This window comes from Neoarius graeffei, chromosome 11, assembly GCF_027579695.1.
Source record: "Neoarius graeffei isolate fNeoGra1 chromosome 11, fNeoGra1.pri, whole genome shotgun sequence".
Lineage (NCBI taxonomy): Eukaryota > Metazoa > Chordata > Actinopteri > Siluriformes > Ariidae > Neoarius > Neoarius graeffei.
This window is the reverse complement of record NC_083579.1, coordinates 49,700,260-49,721,464: the sequence shown is the minus strand read 5'-3', so window position 1 is coordinate 49,721,464 and position 21,205 is coordinate 49,700,260. Positions and strand designations below refer to the sequence as shown.

Below are 21,205 nucleotides of genomic sequence, written 5' to 3'. Positions count from 1 at the left end.
ATGTGGTGTCACACCATATAAACCGCTGCCATTCTGAGGACCAAATAGGGACAGACGGCATCAATGTTACTGTATATGTGCTTCATAAAGAAGACTGAACAGTGTAGCAGATATTCCCAGTCTTGCTGCCTTGTAGCCATGTTAGCAAGCTGGCTTTGGGACAATTGGGAACTTTATCAGATGGCCCAATGTAAGATTAGCAGTGCTAAATTGGCTCCATCTTTAAATCAAGTTTATTATCATCATCATCTCAGGAGCAAGTATTGCTAACATTAGGGAAAAGTCAGTAAGTTAGCTAATATTGATTTGACCTCCCTTGCAATGGCAGTTTGTTTTCTCTTCTTCATGAAAACACCCTGGGATCCTTTACCCACCTGGACAGGCTCAAGGATCTCTACACATTAGCGAGCAGGGGTTGTCTAATGAGAGAGATCCTCCGACCTGTTTCATTAACAAGGTATTTACATTACATTACTGGCATTTAGCAGATGTACTTATCCAGAGCGACGTACAACATACTCAGAGCAGCCTGGAGAGCAGTTGGGGGTTAGGTGCCTTGCTCAAGGACATTTCAGCCATTCTTGCTGTCCCAGGGAATCAAACTGGAAACCTTTTGATCCCAAAGCTGATTCTCTAACCATTAGTCCATGGCTTCCCCATCAGCATTTCCATCAGCAGAACTACTGCTAACTGGATCTTTATTTGTTTTTTTGCACAAGTCCTAGAGTCTGTTATGCATGAAAATCCCAGATCATCAGTTTCTGAAATACTCAAACCAGCCCATCTGGCACCAACAACTATGCCAAAGTCAAAGTCACCAAGATCACATTTTTACCTCATTCTGATGTGAATATTAACAGAAGCTTTTAACTTGTATGTGCAAGATTTCATACATTCACTACTACTGCACTGGATAAGTGCATGAATGTGCAAGTACATCGATGTTCTAAAGAAACAGACAGTGAGTGTACATCAGGAAAACACAAATTTGGTAAGTTTCAGCCGGTTTAAGTGAAATGAGCAGGTTGGTGATAATTACATAAGACTCACAGCCCGTTTTATCAAAGTGCCATTTATTCTCTTCCGAAGCAAGGCGAGTAATTTCTGTTGAAACCACAACAGGAAAGAAGAAAAAGAAAAAAAGAATCACATGACTGAAATGCTACGATATACTGTTTGACAATGTTCAAACGTTTGTCTCTCCTGCTGAAAACAAGTGCATAGGTGTGTGTGTATACAAAGTACGGAAGACCAATCAGATTGCAACTTTCAACATTATGAACCATGGACCATGATATTTGAAGCCGAGACTAATTTCCAACAAATCCCATACAGAACCATGAGCTGGGCTCACACACACTCTCCAAGAAGCAAGTTATAAGTTAAGCAAACTGGCTATGATTATGAGTCACTGATGGACATGCAACATGCTTTTGTGAGACATGACTCTAAAAAGTTGATGAATATCCTTTCGCCACAGGTGAAATTGCTTTTTTTGATCTTAAGACATGAAATAAATTATTTACTTCACTTGCTGGAACAGGCAGAAGCTCATTAACATGAGATGATGCCATAGCAGGAAAAAAAATGATGCAAAAATTGAACTGCAAGAAGCAATAGTTTGTACTAGGAAAGCAAGTTAATACCAATTTCTCGTTAATCCAGTAGTAACTAATCTTTTTTGATCCTCACTTGGCTCATGTTCTCTTGTAGGCATGTGTGGACACAATAGTGACAGTGGAGACATGCAATGTAGTACAAAAGGAAATTCACAGCGTTCAACAGAGCCTCTTCTGATTGTGACACACTACTCAGCTGGACGACAGCCACAAGCAGTTTGTCTGGTCTGAGCGGCAACATAATTTAATAACTAATGATCTATACAGTACTGTGCAAGTGTCTTAGGCATATGAAAAGAAATGCTGTAGACCAAAAATAGCCTAAAAAATGAAATGAAATGTTAACACTTTAAAAACAAGAGTGCTCTGAGAGCACAATATCCCCCGCTGGCAACTAGATCTATGCTACAAGTGCTTAATACACCCTCATGAAATTGTCGAAGTACAAGTTTGGTAATCAAGGGCCATAACTCTGGTGAAATGTAACCGAATTAAACGAAATTGCAATATGCGTATTAACAACATATAACAAAGGCTTTTGCTAAGTTTCATGAAATTCCTTCAAGAATTGTGAGAGGAGTTCTTTTCAGAAGACAAGCACACCCTCATGAAATTCTCAAAGTACAAGTTTGGAAATCAAGGGCCATAACTCTGGTAAAATGCGACTGAATTGAACGAAATTGCAATATGTGTATTACCGACATATAACAAAGAATCCTGTCATATTTCATGAAATTCCTCCAAAAATTGTTAGAGGAGTTGATTTCAGAAGGTGAGCACCCTTCCTGGGACGGACAGACAGACAGAGCCACGACATAATCCCCCTTCGGCTCTTTTGGCCAGCAGGGGATAAAAATACCATAAACAGCAGTAAACCATAATAAATGAAACAAAGTCAATATTTGATGCGAGACGACTCTTTGCTTTAAAAAAAAATTTTTTTATATATATATATATATATATATAGAGAGAGAGAGAGAGAGAGAGGGCGGGCGGCACGGTGGTGTAGTGGTTAGCGCTGTCGCCTCACAGCAAGAAGGTCCTGGGTTCGAGCCCTGGGGCCGGCGAGGACCTTTCTGTGTGGAGTTTGCATGTTCTCCCCGTGCCCGTGTGGGTTTCCTCCGGGTGCTCCGGTTTCCCCCACAGTCCAAAGACATGCAGGTTAGGTTAACCGGTGACTCTAAATTGACCGTAGGTGTGAATGTGAGTGTGAATGGTTGTCTGTGTCTATGTGTCAGCCCTGTGATGACCTGGCGACTTGTCCAGGGTGTACCCCGCCTTTCGCCCGTAGTCAGCTGGGATAGGCTCCAGCTTGCCTGCGACCCTGTAGAAGGATAAAGCGGCTAGAGATGATGAGATGAGGTGTAGGTTTTACTAAGCATCTTACAGAACTATGGAATCAATTTTGTGCCAAAATGTTCATACAATACTTTTGAAATATCAAACAAAAACGACAAATCAAAATACAAAAAAAAAAGTCAATTTTTTTTAGACTGACAAATTATTCGTGTAATCGTGCAAAATATCAGTCTATTACTCTTCAGAAACCTTTTATTTTTGTTCCGTGTCTTTCTCAGTTTTGTTTGCCGTAATTTATTTTGGTTGCGATTCCAGCTTTCTCGTTTGCGCTCCCTGACTTTTTGCTTGCAGTTTTGGCACAAGCTTCACGTGTGGGTGGGCTGTCCAGGAATGCATTCCCATTGGCTAACTTGTGTTTGACTGACAGCTACGCTCAGCCATTCCCCGGAGGCTATTGCGGCCATTTCCTACTCGGATTCTGGCGGACTGTTTGACGAGTGACCGATCCATTGACGGTAAACAAGGATCGAGTGGACTTCAGTGGCGACTATGATATTGAATTAATTCAACAAAGTGTAAGTGCGGGACAAATGTGTTGTATGTGTTGCAGTAGTACACATTATGCAGGCGTGTTTAATGTTAGCAAGACAGCTATTATATTGGATAGTGGAGCGAAGGCTAACATTTGACTTGCCACGAAACACGCCTGCATAATGTGCACTACTGCAACACATTTGTCCCGCACTTACACTTTGTTGAATTAATTCAATATCATAGTCGCCACTGAAGTCCACTCGATCCTTGTTTACCGTCAATGGATCGGTCACTCGTCAAACAGTCCGCCAGAATCCAAGTAGGAAATGGCCGCAACAGCCTCCGGGGGATCGCTGAGTGTAGCGGTCAGTCAAACACAAGTTAGCCAATGGGAATGCATTCCTGGACAGCCCGCCCACACGTGAAGTTTGTGCCAAAACTGCAAGCAAAAAGTCAGGGAGCGCAAACGAGAAAGCTGGAATCGCAACCAAAATAAATTACATCAAACAAAACTGAGAAAGACACGGAACAAAAATAAAAGGTTTCTGAAGAGTAATAGACTGAGATTTTGCACGATTACACGAATAATTTGTTTGCCAGTCTAAAAAAAATTGACTTTTTTTTTGTATTTTGATTTGTCGTTTTTGTTTGATATTTCAAAAGTATTGTATGAACATTTTGGCACAAAATTGATTCCATACAGAACCAGCCACAGTTCTTCTGGACACTTTGACTGTCACACTCGCTTCTTAATTTTGCACAAAAACCCACTAACCTTCATTATGTTTTCTTTTTTTAATGTGAAAAGTGCTCTCTTATGTAATATGCTGCTCAGATACAAACTTTTTTCTGTAACATTTAATTTTGTGCTGGAAAACGAACATTTGGAACTCAAATGTTTTTGACTGACTCGATAATTTAGAAGTCATAAAATAGAAATCTATAACAAAGTTTGTATGGAAAAAGAAAAATAGGGGGCCTAAGACTTTTGCACAGTACTGCATGCGCGCGCGCGCGCGCGCGCGCACACACACACACACACACACACACACTAACTTCCTTGAGCACCTGCTGTTCAGATTAGGGCCAATAACAGCCACTGGGAAAAGGGAGTATCGACTAAACAGGTATCGACTAAACAGGGTAACTCATAGGCTGCACCATAGTAGTAAAGAGAGCTTTATAAATAACATGAAGGACGCTTATTGATCCAAAGCCTACAGAAACTTAACTCACGTTGCTAGCAGACAAGGACACAACTCATGGCCAAAAAACATTTGATAACCACATTAAATGGATGCGCTACTCTGATAGGACCTTGTGTCTGAGGGTAAAACGGCATTATGTTTTTGTGAAACAGGCCTAAATGTTAGAAAAAGCCATGCTCTAATGAGCCAAATACAGAATTATCTTGACTAAATTTAGGACAAACTGTCTTTTGTTCAGTGGTGTAGTGGTTAGCACTGTCGCCTCACAGCAAGAAGATCCTAGGTTCGAGCCCAGTGGCTGATGGGGACCTTTCTGTGTGGAGTTTGCATGTTCTCCCCGTGTCCGCGTGGGTTTCCTCCGGGTGCTCCGGTTTCCCCCACAATCCAAAGACATGCAGGTTAGGCTAATTGGTGGCTCTAAATTGACCGTAGGTGTGAATGTGAGTGTGAATGGTTGTTTGTCTCTACGTGTCAGCCCTGCGATGACCTGGCGACCTGTCCAGGGTGTACCCCGCCTCTCGCCCATAGTCAGCTGGGATAGGCTCCAGCTTGCCTGCAACCCTGTACAGGATACATGGTTACAGATGGATGTCTTTTGTCCTAATAGATCTCTAAAGTGGATATTATGAGGGTAAAATGCTTTTTTTGTGACTGTTCTGGGATCTGTAATCAGTGCAGTTCTATAAATCAGTTAAGACACTGCAATTTTGCACATGAACAAGCAGCCAATAAAAGTCTAAAATGGACAGGAAGCAATGTGCTCGCATGATGGGTCATAAATTAAGCTTATGATTATGGCTGTGTTATTCATACATTTCTACCTGGTGTTCGGATTACCAATGAGGCAATATAGAAGAGATAAGCATTTCGATAAGGACTGATGAGTTACAACAGGAGGTGAAGTATGTGGGCCACTTGACTCAAGTTATGGAATGTTAAACTTTCGGCCAGGAGCAAATTTGGGAGATCGGTTTGATTCAGGAGGATTCATTCATTCAATCTTCAGTAGCAACACTGGGTAAAATGTGGGAATACACCCTTGATCTGCACACATTCACACCTACTGGCATGTCTATAGCAGTGGGAGAAGGAGAAACTGGAGAGCCTTCTACAATGTACTACTTTGAACATACACTATATGGCCAAATGTACATGGACACTTGACCATTGAACATACCATTCCAAAACCATGGGCATTAATATTGAATTTGTCCCCCTTTGCCATTATAATAATGAAGGTTTTCCACTACATTTTGGAACATGGCTGTCCAGATTTGTCCATTCAAGAAGGCCTGGTGCAAAGTTGGCATTCCAAGTCATCCCATGAGTCATTTCCGTTTCCAGTTGAGAGTACGCTGTGCGCATTTTGGCTGCCAGTTCTCACCGGAGCTTTTTATTTTTCTTTCCCCCCTCTTTGCTTTTCCTTTTTGTCTTTGTATAGTTTGATGGGGGGGAGGGGTGTTTGACTGCCAATTGTAGCATAGCTCCGGATCCAGGTTTGGGCGTCAGTTCCCTTCAGGACTTGGTCCGCCATGGGTGATGCCTGTCCTGCCTGCTATGGACTGCGGTGAGCTCGCTGCTCTTTTAACATCGGGCTTGTCCAGTGCTCTGTGTGGCAGTGCTTCTGTGCTTGGTGCAATGTTCTGAGCGATGTTGTCCGGCAGTGTCGCCGCAGCTGTGCAGGCAGTGTGGGATTTATCTTCATGCGCCTTTTGGTGGGACTGTGGGTAGCTACGCCATTGGAATTACATCCTGACCCTCTTTTGGTGGAATTGTAAAGTGACCTTGGTTGTGAGAAAGGTGCTACATAAATTTAACTTATTATTATTATTATTATTATTATTATTATTATTAATATCCCAAAGGTGTTCAGTGGGATTGAGGATAGGGTTCTATGCAGGCCATTATAGTTCTTCCACACCAACCTTGCCAAACCATGTCTTCATGGACCTCGCTTTGTACTCAATGACATCTTCATACTGGAACAGCCACCTGGTTCCAGTGAAGGGAAATCTTGGGTATTATGGTTAGGTGTCTACATATGTTGGGCCATGTGTATTGGGGGGGGGGGGGGGGAATGATGCTTGGAGAAACATCTCTAAAACTGCAGGTATCCTGATTGAGTTTGATTAGTGTGTCAACAGATGCATGAAACAGATTAGTCACTGAAACTGTACAGAGAGTTACTGGGTGTAATGTTTTTCCCTTCTATGCACCTGAAGCATAAAATGGTCAACACAGTTAGCTAGACCACAAAACACTTAAATGCCTGCGAGTGCTATTAGCTTAGAAAAGTGGCACTGTTGGTTTCATTATAGAACCTATGGAACACTTTGCTGTTACTCCAAATTCAATCATGTGCACAGTAAACTTTCATCTGGGCTTGAATCCGATGTGTTGGACAAAAACCAAAATAGTCTGTGTGGGATAAAAACCTGCACATACTGGACTATCACACTAGATATGGCGCAATGTCTTTGGGTTAGGATCAAATCACTAAGGCTTATACCAGCTGTGAATGGCATCTCGTGTAGGTAACGTTTCAGGTAGATACTCTTGTAGGTATCCGTTCAAAATTTCAAACAAGTAAACATTTGATATAGTGGAGAGAAAAAAAAAAAAAAAGCAGACAGGCTCATTAAGAAAATCTTGCATACCAGTTTACACACAAGAATCAAATTGAATGACTGAAATAGCTAGTTGATGCCACTCGTGCACACCATGATATACAATCTCTTTACACTTTTCACAATATATGGATGCATTAGCCACATCCTGACTGGAACACAGAATCCGCTGCACTTATCCACACCACAGCTGGTCTGGTGCACTCAGAGACTATACTCTGAGGTCATGGAGATTTTGTGACCAAAAATGTCGAGCAAAAAAAAATTCAAACATGTAGGCGTCACTACAGTCTGTATTTACATCCCTCGTGTTCATGCCTGCAGGGTAAAAAACAGCACACGAGAGTAGGAAAAGCAAACACAATCGTTTAGCCCCAGGGCGGACTTCCTGAGAGCCTCAATGGAAAGCAGAGCCGTGTATACAGCAAGCTTATTGTTTTCATGTCTAATGATAGTATTGAAACGTTTTCTAGAGCCTTTATGGATTCAGAGTCTTTCCCCGATTTATATTTGAATTTTCCCCATTTTCAGTTTGTGTGTACACAACCCCGATTCCAAAAAAGTTGGGACAAAGTACAAATTGTAAATAAAAACAGAATGCAATGATGTGGAAATTTCAAAATTCCATATTTTATTCAGAACAGAACATAGATTACATATCAAATGTTTAAACTGAGAAAATGTATCATTTAAAGAGAAAAATTAGGTGATTTTAAATTTCATGACAACAACACATCTCAAAAAAGTTGGGACAAGGCCATGTTTACCACTGTGAGACATCCCCTTTTCTCTTTACAACAGTCTGTAAACGTCTGGGGACTGAGGAGACAAGTTGCTCAAGTTTAGGGATAGGAATGTTAACCCATTCTTGTATAATGTAGGATTCTAGTTGCTCAACTGTCTTAGGTCTTTTTTGTCATATCTTCCGTTTTATGATGCGCCAAATATTTTCTATGGGTGAAAGATCTGGACTGCAGGCTGGCCAGTTCAGTACCTGGACCCTTCTTCTACGCAGCCATGATGCTGTAATTGATGCAGTATGTGGTTTGGCATTGTCATGTTGGAAAATGCAAGGTCTTCCCTGAAAGAGACGTCGTCTGGATGGGAGCATATGTTGCTCTAGAACCTGGATATACCTTTCAGCATTGATGGTGTCTTCCCAGATGTGTAAGCTGCCCATGCCACATGCACTAATGCAACCCCATACCATCAGAGATGCAGGCTTCTGAACTGAGCGCTGATAACAACTTGGGTCGTCCTTCTCCTCTTTAGTCCGAATGACACGGCGTCCCTGATTTCCATAAAGAACTTCAAATTTTGATTTGTCTGACCACAGAACAGTTTTCCACTTTGCCACAGTCCATTTTAAATGAGCCTTGGCCCAGAGAAGACGTCTGCGCTTCTGGATCATGTTTAGATACGGCTTCTTCTTTGAACTATAGAGTTTTAGCTGGCAACGGCGGATGGCACGGTGAATTGTGTTCACAGATAATGTTCTCTGGAAATATTCCTGAGCCCATTTTGTGATTTCCAATACAGAAGCATGCCTGTATGTGATGCAGTGCCGTCTAAGGGCCCGAAGATCACGGGCACCCAGTATGGTTTTCCGGCCTTGACCCTTAAGCACAGAGATTCTTCCAGATTCTCTGAATCTTTTGATGATATTATGCACTGTAGATGATGATATGTTCAAACTCTTTGCAATTTTACACTGTCGAACTCCTTTCTGATATTGCTCCACTATTTGTCGGTGCAGAATTAGGGGGATTGGTGATCCTCTTCCCATCTTTACTTCTGAGAGCCGCTGCCACTCCAAGATGCTCTTTTTATACCCAGTCATGTTAATGACCTATTGTCAATTGACCTAAGGAGTTGCAATTTTTTTGTACCTTTAACTTTTCCAGCCTCTTATTGCCCCTGTCCCAACTTTTTTGAGATGTGTTGCTGTCATGAAATTTCAAATGAGCCAATATTTGGCATGAAATTTCAAAATGTCTCACTTTCGACATTTGATATGTTGTCTATGTTCCATTGTGAATACAATATCAGTTTTTGAGATTTGTAAATTATTGCATTCCGTTTTTATTTACAATTTGTACTTTGTCCCAACTTTTTTGGAAACGGGGTTGTATTTTGTTTGTGGTTCAAGTTTGGGGTTTTCTCCTCTGTTACAGCAAAAATTAATACTTAGAATATCATTGTCTATCATCTTTTTTAAACTGTTTTACATGCGGTCATGTAATACTTTTAAATACCACAAGAAAACATTAAATTTAACTGTCATGTATGGGTAGTGGTCATTGTCATTATGTTTTTGGAGAGCATCACTCTCTACCTTCCTTCCTATGTAGCCGACATGCAAGTGTGTGAAGGTTAGCATTAGGTCTAGTCGTAGTGATAGAAACTAAGCTCCAGCTTGCACAAGTATGAGATGCGAGAAGGAATACATGCATAATATGTAGAATATATAAAAAGTGCGATAGAGGAGGCGGCACAGTGGCGTAGTGGTTAGCACTGTCGTCTCACAGCAAGAAGGTCTTGGGGTCGAGCCCAGGGGCTGGTGAGGGCCTTTCTGTGTGGAGTTTGCATGTTGTGTGTGGGTTTGCTTCGGTCTCCCCCAAAGACAAGCAGGTTAGGTTAATTGGCAGCTCTAAACTGACTGAGTATGAATGGTTGTTTTTGTCTCTGTGTGTCAGCCCTGCGATGACCTGGCGACTTGTCCAGGGTGTACCCCGCCTCTCGCCCATAGTCAACTGGGATAGGCTCCAGCTTGCCTGCAACCCTGTAGAACAGGATAAGCGGCTACATGGATGGATGGATGTATGAATGCAATAGAGGAAATGCTATTGTTTATCAGATTTAAATTCAGTTTTCACATTAGCTGGAAAGGCAAAGTGGGGTGGTGTAGTGGTTAGCGCTGTCGCCTCACAGTAAGAAGGTTCTAGGTTCAAGCCCAGGGGCCTTTCTGTATGGAGTTTGCATGTTCTCCCCGTGTCCGCGTGGGTTTCCTCCGGGTGCTCTGGTTTCCCTCACAGTCCAAAGACATGCAGGTTAGGCTAACTGGTGGCTCTAAATTGACCGTGAGTGTGAATGGTTGTCTGTCAGTGCGTTTACATGCACATAGAGAGAATCGAATTTCTGCCGTTGCTCGACTGAAATCGAAGTTCAAAATGCCATGTACACACCTTAATTCGGCTGAAATTGAACCGAACTTGATTTCTCGGAATCGAGCTACACGACCTAGATTATGCGATTTCTGCCGAGCTACTTAGTGCATGTAAACCCTATTGAGCTACGTAGTCGAGCTACTTACTTCAGCACTGCCCCTTCCGGAAGTGACAAGTGACGAGACCACAAGCGGGAAACACAACAGCCTCGGTCGGCATGACAACGGCATGAATCTTTTCTTTTTGTGGCATTGTTTGCACTGTTAAAATTTAGCTCACTTACTGTATCACCAAATACATTTGTTGCATAGCTGTGAATTGTGTACATAGTCACTGTATTTGTGTGTGTGTGTGTGTGTGTGTGTGTGTGTGTGTGTATATATATATATATATATATATGTCCAACATCTGAAGAATGTCAATAAAAACAAAACAATTGAACTTTGTGTTTAAGACATAAGTTAAATTGTAAGCAAAAAAATGGACTTTAGAAAAATATTTTTTGTAAGCAAAAAATGGACTTTAGAAAAATATACAATTGTGCAAAATAAGTTGTCTTACAAAACAGTGGTCAGCGCAGGACAGTTTGTAGCCATACAGTCTGTTAGAGCAAGCCTAACAGCTTGAACACGGAACTTGTGAACACAGAACTGCCAGTGTTGCCAGATTGGGCGGTTTTAAGTGCATTTTGGCGGATTTGAACATGTTTTGGGCTGGAAAACGTCAGCAGTATCTGGCAACACTGCTGATAACTTTGTTTATACTCTTGAATAGCTCTTCTTCATGACGACAACCGGAAGTGTACCAACACGATGGGGCGTGTAGCGCCACCTGTGGCTCGGGTGCACAATGTACCTCACACAATAGCTCGAGTAACTTGTGTGCATGTAGGATTGGATTTCTCTGGCACCCCTGCTGGGACCCTTAGCTCGATTACCGACAGTAGCTCGATTTGGATGTGCATGTAAACGCACTGAGTGTGTCAGCCCTGCGATGACCTGGTGACTTGTCCAGGGTGTACCCCGCCTCTTGCCCAGATAATGAATGGATGTAAAAGAGAAGTGTGTCTGAAGCTGAAAGAGCTTAACCTTGTTCACATTTCAAGTTATAAAGGAAATCTTTCATAATGGTTTACATACTGGATTTCCATCCTAATAGTGTTAGTCCTTGACTATTGTGGTCGGGCAGCACGGTGGTGTAGTGGTTAGCACGGTCACCTCACAGCAAGAAGGTTCTAGGTTCAAACCCAACGGCTGGCAAGGGCCTTTCTGTGTGGAGTTTGCATGTTCTCCCTGTGTCTGTGTCCTCCGGTTTCCCCCACAGTTCAAAGACATGCGGTTAGGTTAATATGGGACAGCCTTGGGCTGAGGTGCCCTTGAGCGAGGCACCTAACTCCTGATTGCTCCCTGGGTGCTGTTAGCATGGCTGCCCACTGCTCTAGGTGTGTGTGCGCACTGCTTCAGATGGGTTAAATGCAGAGAGGAAATTTCACAAGTGTGTGATGAATAAAGTTGTGCTTTCTTCTTTTCTTAGGTGTTCAACCACTTACCTTGATGGTCAAAATGTGACATCATTGTTAATGTTAACATCACTGATGGCTCCAATAAAGTTAGAGAACTTAGGAAGAAACACGGACAGAAAAGATTTTGAGGGAAATTGACATTTAGACACAAAAGGCACAATTAAGTTATTGTCGGGTATGTAAGAAGTCATGTTTCTTGTTTGTTTGTTTTATCCCCCCCAGTTGAAAATAGGACTAATAAAAATGCCCCAAATGCAACCGCTGTTTGTGTGGTATTTAAATGCTGGGCTGAGGGTGGTCTGTCTCATCGAGGTTGAGTTGTGGCTGTGTTCTGGCAGCCAGATTCAGAGCAGTTCGTCACCATTGTTCCACTGCAGTATGTGGGCCAGATGCTGTGCTGAGCATAGACCAGGTTGTGTCTATTAAACATTTAATAACACAAAAGAAACTCATCTACACACTCCAAACTAACATTTTGACATGGTTTCAGCTCCGACTACCGCAACACTTTTCACAGCTAACAAAAAGACTTCAATCCAAATTAACCAATATTGATAGTTATAACTATCTGCGGTGTATATATCATTCAACAAACACTGCCCAAATCCAAGCTGTATTTCCTTTGCAATTAATAGACTATCTTCGAAGAGACAGAGTGTAACCTGCCAGCTCTCACAGTCATAAAGTCTCACAACCTTGACAGCACAAGCAACACAGCACATCCTCCATTTGATTTAGGGCACTAAATCAGTTTAATCCCTTAGCTGGTGTTTAGCTTAGGCACTGCATCAACCACAGCAGCTCTGGAACACAGATTCTGAGCTTAAACTGTAAAGGATGAGGCGCTCACAGGTGTCCACACTGAAAAGCTTGTGATAGCACACCAGGATGGAGACGGAGTGCTGCTCCTATCCTCTGACTGAAATAAAAAAAATACATTTACAGCCTGTGCAAGATCACTCATTTTGTGTTAAAGGAGGGACCTGTTCTGTGAAATATAACCAAGCACATTTAGAGTTTAGCTACTGGAGATATTTTAACTGCAGGGCAGCACGGTGGGTAGCGTTGTTGCCTCACAGCTCCAGAATCCATGATTTGATCCTGAGCTTGGCTGACTGTCTGCGTGGAGTTCTGCACGTTTCCTTTTGGTTCTTGTGGTTTCCTTCCACCTCAGAAAAAAAGGTGTGCTACCCGGTGATGGACTGGAGGTCCAATTCAGGGTGTGTCTCTGACTCATGCTCAGTGTCCCCCTGACCAGGATTAAAACACTTGTCGGACCCAAATGTGATCTCAGGAAGGGGAAGAACTGTACATTTTCAAAAAGTCCAAGTGGCATTTTTAATGCATGTATGTATGTACATAGGCATGTATGTTTGTACGCATGTATACTCACACACACAGATACATACATACAGACATGCGTATATATACACACACACAGGGGCAAAAAAGTATTTAGTCACTAATTGTGCAAGTTCTCCCACTTAAAAAGATGAGAGGCCTGTAATTTTCATCATAGGTATACCTCAACTATGAGAGACAAAATGAGAAAAAAAATCCAGAAAATCACATTGTCTGATTTTTAAAGAATTTATTTGCAAATTATGGTGGAAAATAAGTATTTGGTCAATAACAAAAGTTCATCTCAATACTTTGTTATATACCCTTTGTTGGCAATGACAGAGGTCAAACATTTTCTGTAAGTCTTCACAAGGTTTTCACACACTGTTGCTGGTATTTTGGCCCATTCCTCCATGCAGATCTCCTCTAGAGCAGTGATGTTTTGGGGCTGTCTCTGGGCAACACGGACTTTCAACTCCCTCCAAAGATTTTCTATGGGGTTGAGATCTGGAGACTGGCTAGGCCACTCCAGGACCTTGAAATGCTTCTTACGAAGCCACTCCTTCATTGCCTGGGCGGTGTGTTTGGGATCACTGTCATGCTGAAAGACCCAGCCACGTTTCATCTTCAATGCCCTTGCTGATGGAAGGAGGTTTTCACTCAAAATCTCACGATACATGGCCCCATTCATTCTTTCCTTTACACGGATCAGTCGTCCTGGTCCCTTTGCAGAAAAACAGCCCCAAAGCATAATGTTTCCACCCCCATGCTTCACAGTAGGTATGGTGTTCTTTGGATGCAACTCCGCATTCTTTCTCCTCCAAACACGACAAGTTGAGTTTTTACCAAAAAGTTCTATTTTGGTTTCATCTGACCATATGACATTCTCCCAATCCTCTTCTGGATCATCCAAATGCTCTCTAGCAAACTTCAGACGGGCCTGGACATGTACTGGCTTAAGCAGGGGGACACGTCTGGCACTGCAGGATTTGAGTCCCTGGCGGCGTAGTGTGTTACTGATGGTAGCCTTTGTTACTTTGGTCCCAGCTCTTTGCAGGTCATTCACTAGGTCCTCCCGTGTGGTTCTGGGATTTTTGCTCACCGTTCTTGTGATCATTTTGACTCCATGGGGTGAGATCTTGCATGGAGCCCCAGATCGAGGGAGATTATCAGTGGTCTTGTATGTCTTCCATTTTCTAATAATTGCTTCCACAGTTGATTTCTTCACACCAAGCTGCTTACCTATTGCAGATTCAGTCTTCCCAGCCTGGTGCAGGTCTACAATTTTGTTTCTGGTGTCCTTTGACAGCTCTTTGGTCTTGGCCATAGTGGAGTTTGGAGTGTGACTGTTTGAGGTTGTGGACAGGTGTCTTTTATACTGATAACGAGTTCAAACAGGTGCCATTAATCCAGGTAACGACTGGAGGACAGAGGAGCCTCTTAAAGAAGTTGTTACAGGTCTGTGAGAGCCAGAAATCTTGCTTGTTTGTAGGTGACCAAATACTTATTTTACCGAGGAATTTACCAATTAATTCATTAAAAATCCTACAATGTGATTTCCTGGATTCTTTCCCCCCATTCTGTCTCTATGTTGAAGTGAACCTATGATGAAAATTACAGGCCTCTCTCATCTTTTTAAATGGGAGAACTTGCACAATTGGTGGCTGACTAAATACTTTTTTGCCCCACTGTGTGTGCGCGCGCGGCACGGTACGGTGGTGTAGTGGTTAGCCCTGTCGCCTCACAGCAAGAAGGTCCGGGTTCGAGCCCCGTGGCCAGCGAGGGCCTTTCTGCGCGGAGTTTGCATGTTCTCCCCGTGTCCGCGTGGGTTTCCTCCGGGTGCTCCGGTTTCCCCCACAGTCCAAAGACATGCAGGTTAGGTTAACTGGTGACTCTAAATTGACCGTAGGTGTGAATGTGAGTGTGAATGGTTGTCTGTGTCTATGTGTCAGCCCTGTGATGACCTGGCGACTTGTCCAGGGTGTACCCCGCCTTTCGCCCGTAGTCAGCTGGGATAGGCTCCAGCTTGCCTACGACCCTGTAGAACAGGATCAAGCGGCTAGAGATAATGAGATGAGATGATTATATACACACGTGTATATAATGTATGTGTGTGTACACACACACACAGGTGGCTGCAAACATAGGTATACAGTAATGAAAAACAAAATGTTTGCACAAAACATTAGTATTAAATGAAACCTAGCACCACTATTATAATACTGGAATAATCCTTACTGTATAACTACTTTTGCAGCCCCTGTGTGTATGTGTGTGTGTACACATTAATAAGACAATAATGTGTATTATCTCATCTCATTATCTCTAGCCGCTTTATCCTTCCACAGGGTCGCAGGCAAGCTGGAGCCTATCCCAGCTGACTACGGGCAAAAGGCGGGGTACACCCTGGACAAGTCGCCAGGTCATCACAGGGCCGACACATAGACACAGACAACCATTCACACTCACACCTACGCTCAATTTAGAGTCACCAGTTAACCTAACCTGCATGTCTTCATGTCTTTGGACTGTGGGGGAAACCGGAGCACCCGGAGGAAACCCACGCGGACACGGGGAGAACATGCAAACTCCACTGAGGCGACAGCGCAAACCACTACACCACCGTGCCACCTAATGTGTATTAATATACACATTTTTTTATTTATATATATTTTTTTATTTATATATATATATATATATATATATATATATATATATTTATTTTTATATATATATATATATATATATATATATATATATATTTTTTTTTTTTTTTTATATATATATATATATATATAAAATGTGAATGGTATAATGAAGTTATTGTGGTAGGTCAGCAGGTTAAAGCTGTCGGTTAGTGATCAGAAGGTTGAAGGTTCGAATCCCCTCTACACCAATTATTTCCCCTAAAAATTTTTATACTCACTGAATAAACCTGGCTGTATTAGACACTGTTTTGTGTGTGTGTGTGTGTGTGTAGGAGTGCATGCGGGTGAACTCACCTCCTCCAGAGCAGTCACCGTGTTCCTACAGTGCACCATTCTGGTGGTGAAGTTCGAGGCCGTGGGCGATTTGTAATCTTCATTCGTCTCGGCCACAAACTCCGCCACTGTGATCTGGTCCGGCATTGTACAGCACAGCTACACACACACACACCCCGAGCCCTGCTACACACACACCCCGAGCCCTGCTACACACACACCCCGAGCCCTGCCCTGCGCTCTGTCTCCGCACACCGAGTTCCGCCGCACACTCGCGCCGCTCTCTGATTAAAGTAGACGCAGAAAGTCCGGATCGGGATCAGGATCGGGATCGGGCGGCCCGGGCTGTGATCATCACTCTATTCGGTGCAGCGAGTGGAGAATGGGACACATCGCGCGCTCTCTCTCTCTCTCTCTCTCTCTGCAGTTGCGGCTTCCCCCCGCCGTCTGTCCTTCAAACTGTCGGTAGAAACCCAATCTGTCCCGTTTTCCTCATTGATCTCCCCCAGAGTCGGCTCCTCGGCTCGGCTCGGCTCGGCGCTGTGAACCGCTCCCCGGACTGCGCGGATGAGACGCCCTGCACTTGCAGCTCCGCCGCCGCTCAATCAATGAAAAAGCGCAGAAAACTGACAAAAGTGAAGGTGGAAGCAATTCAATGGAAAAGCGCTGACCAATGACTAACTAGGACCGCCAGGTTCCAACCAATCAGATTAGACGTGGGCGTTATCTTTTTCCACAACCTTAGGAGTGAGTGGGAGAGTGTTTAAGGTGGAGACGAGTGAAGAAATCCCTCGTGTCCACAGATAGACATGCATCCGTTATTTATTTCACCTTTAGAGCCACTATTCATGAGACAGAATATATTTCAGATAAACTAATGTTTTGGGCAACAATAAAGATACACAAAACCAGAAGGGCACTCTGTAGAGTCCACACCTCCATCAAGCCACATATTACAATATCTAAATAAATTAAATAAAATTAAAATAAAATCCTGGATTCACATACATATTCGGATTTGGATACAAATCTAATCAATTGTTCCTTGGCCCATGGCTCACCTTTCCTTAAAATTTTGTCAAAATCCATCTGTTACTTTCTGAGTTATGTTAGGAACAGACATACAAATCCTGGATCCACATACTGTACATATCTGGATTTGCATCCAAATCTAATCAAATGTTCATTGGCCCATGGCTCACCTTTCCTTAAAATTTCATCAAAATCCATTCGTTACTTTTTGAGTTAAATTGAAACAGGCCGCACGGTGGTGTAGTGTTTAGCACTGTCACTTCACAGCAAGAAGGTCCGGGTTCGAGTCCCGTGGCCGGCGAGGGCCTTTCTGTGTGGAGTTTGCATGTTCTCCCCGTGTCCGCGTGGGTTTCCTCCGGGTGCTCCGGTTTCCCCCACAGTCCAAAGACATGCAGGTTAGGCTAATTGGTGACTCTAAATTGACCGTAGATGTGAGTGTGAATGGTTGTCTGTGTCTATGTGTCAGCCCTGTGATGACCTGGTGACTTGTCCAGGGTGCCCACCTCTCACCCATAGTCAGCTGGGATAGGCTCCGGCTTGCCTGTAACCCTGTACAGGATAAGCGGTTACGGATAATGGATGGATGGGAACAGGCAAACAAGTGGAGGTGAAAACATAACCTTCTCTAACAAAGCTGGCAGAGGTAACTACTTCTCATTCCTCGGAATGTTCCTACCAGCAGGTATGTAATCAGGTCTGAGTGTAAATAAGACATAGAGGTCATGTAACCTTCAGTGAGTCCACCTATTTGTTGATGTCAATTGATATTGTATCAATTTTTGGTATCTGTTTTATTCTCAGGTCAAAATGACTGGGACCTAACCTGAGTAATACAGTATAAGGTGGGCAAAGCAGATGCACCAAAAGTAAATGTGTCCATTTTCACGTTCAATCAAGAAAATGACTCACATCAATGTCATGTTGAAATACATACTCTATATCCATTATTAAGGTTCCACTTCCAAAATTTACACAGGGGTTGATAAGTATTTGAGCGTCATTTTGTCATGTTTTCTTTCTGCCATAGACACAGTTAACAACAACAGCAACAACAACTTTTAGTTATCACATACACTTAAGCACAGTGAAATTCCTCTCTGCATTTAAGCCATCTGAAGCAGTGAACACACACACGAACAATGAGCACACACACACATATATCATTACAGCATATACAGTACATATATCCTGGTATATGTACTTCATGATAAATGTGATCCAAAATCATGACCCAAGTGATCTTGTGTTTAGGAATATATATTTCAAAAAAGACTTTCTGTGTGATCTGATAAGATTTAAAATAATAATAATAATAATAATAATAGAGGTGGAAATTCAAGGGTTGCAGCATTAATACAGCATAAATAAGTAAAATCAGAATTTAAAAAAGTTCAAAATAAAAATATTAAGGATGACTTGTGCATTTATATCCAGATAACATGTACAGAGCTTTAAAAAAAAAAAAAAGCCAAAATGTCCAGTCATACATGAGGAACTAATTAATTAATGCAAAAGTGCAATGTTGATAAAGCACAGCACCAACTTGCTGTATATCTGATCAGGATTTATCTGCTATGAAGATATTTCAAGACCATTTATTTAACAAATTGCATTTCATAACCTATAAGAGAATGGTACAGTGTGTTTAAGACCTGTGGTTTCACCAAGAGTCACCTTCTGAAGTATCGAGACAAGACCCTGCTGCGGCATTACTTTATTCAGTCAGAAAAGAATTTCTCGGGAATATCCCAAATATTTTTCTTTTCTTTTTTTGTTCTTTCTTTTTGCCCATTATCTGTGTCACTCAAGGTGGTGTGAAGTGAGAAGCTACTGGAATTTGTGTTATAACAGCAGGGAGAGAAGTTCTCCAATTTTGGTGGCCAAGGCCTGTTAGAGAAGTGAGCCGAGCATTACAGCCTCCTGCCTCCAGAACAAAAGACTAATTAAAATGATAATGAAATGAGAACCACGATCTTGATTACAGCTCTTTTCACAAAAGCAGGCCTTCCCAATTATAAGTAGACAGATCATCATTACCATGACAGAGGGCCATTTCAAGCGCATAAATGGTCTGTTCATGTAAATCATTTCAAACCAGCATAAATGTTAAAGCATATACGCAGAGCCATGGCCTCACTTTCATTTATAAATGTCTTGAGACCTCAAGAATGGCACAGGAATAGTTTTAAGCGTTAACAATAAATCTAATATAGTAATTTTTACGATTAAAGTCATTTATATAGGTAGCGGTCTGAGTGAATGACCTTGACATCCGTAACGTCACAACAGGAAGTCTATGGGTCTCATCGCCATTTCTGCTATACTAAAACACAGAGCTGACTGCAACTCCGACCCTCCATTTTGAGCTAATTTATCGCCATGCCACGTAAATGTGTTGCTGGCGGGTGCAGCAATACGACAGAAGGTGGATTTACGTTGCATTCATGGCCTGAGAATGTTCAAACTGCAAAGATTTGGATGCGTTTTCATGGGCACATTGGGCGCCTATGAAGTGGTCTCTCCTCTGCTCTGCACATTTTACTGAAGACTCGTATGAGACCTCTGATCTGTTGAGGAGCATTGGCTATAAACTCGTATTGAAAGAGGGTGCAGTACCAACAATTAAAGGAAAAGAAAACAAGAAAAGGAAAGTATTTATTTTATTTTTAAAAGTGAGTTCAGTTGCACCAGTCCTCCTGGAGCATGAGCCAAGGGTCGTTGGTAAAACCCGGGATGGAACGAGATGGGACATATCTCTCGGGCAGTGACCTCCCCGCGGTTGTTGCTAAAACTGGTGACATCCTGTTCTGTCCCTGGTTTTAGTAACTGCCTGAGCTGAGCAGTAATGGCGGAGTACACAGTATGGAGAGAATGAGTGGAGCAGCCGTCTGATTTCTAAACTGGATATTGCTGTCATCTCGTTCTTACGTGGAAGAAGCGAATGAATGGAGAACTGAATGAACAACTGAAAGTCAGATTGTTTCAAAACAATCGGCCACAAGATCGGCCTTCAAGAAACGAGAACGCAGATGGGTAAGCTCCGACTCTCATTTGGATAAAAAAACAACAAAAACAACACGTTGTTTACCTGCATTTAGATTAATACAAGTAACTTGTATTGTGTGTTTAAGTTACCGGTATAAGATTATTTAATTTGCTTCGGAATGTGATCGTCTCAGTTCATCTGATTATTTAATTAGCCTTTTACATTTTATCAGTGAAAATGCATGCATGTACATGTATGTTGCATAAGTTATAACACCTATCCTGTTTTAATGAGAGTCAACCCACAATCAATGAAGTCAAATCAGTCTTAGTTGAGCAAGTCGGGAACGATATTTCTTACTTTCACCCGAAATTTTTATTTATATGACTGGTCTATAGCTGTAAAAGGCCTCGGCCTTAAAACCAGTTCCTACTGTGATGTCACGCACTCAGGGCTGGCTGGCTCAGCGGGGCAGCTCCAACGCCAACTTTGCGGTCGATTTTAACTCTCAAAAATATATTTTTTTATTCCCATTTATGCAGCATACAAGAGTCAAGGATGGAGATACTATCCACTCAGAAACTTATTTAAAAATAAAAGTTCTGCGTATCTGCTTTAAATTGTTCCGTTACAGACTCTCCAGTTTGGATCATGTTAATGCATAATGAAAAAAATAGTCTGTTCACTGGCTTTAGGTGAGCCAGGCTATAAGTAAGTAGTATAGTATGTTCTTCATGGGCCATTTTCGTTTTTCTTGTCTTGTGAAAATGTGCTGACGAATAATCTCCCCGCCGTTCAGCACTGACAGAGCAGCCACCAATCCTACTGAAGTAGCATGAGACCAAGATCTGTCTTGAATCAGTGTAGTGTCACTCACAAAGCTCCAAAA

General features: G+C 42.3%; 1 protein-coding gene across 2 annotated transcripts in view; it reads right to left on the bottom strand.

Moving 5' to 3' along the window:
• The window catches only part of asap2a (ArfGAP with SH3 domain, ankyrin repeat and PH domain 2a), a 157,440-nt gene extending 140,515 nt beyond the window's left edge, over nucleotides 1–16,925 (bottom strand). For both annotated transcript variants that reach the window (XM_060934099.1, XM_060934101.1), the window contains exon 1: nucleotides 16,320–16,925. In XM_060934099.1, coding sequence (XP_060790082.1) covers nucleotides 16,320–16,445 — 126 coding nt within the window. In that variant the 5' untranslated portion in view covers nucleotides 16,446–16,925. The remainder of the gene's footprint in view (nucleotides 1–16,319) is intronic.
• Between the last annotated feature and the right edge of the window lie 4,280 nt (nucleotides 16,926–21,205).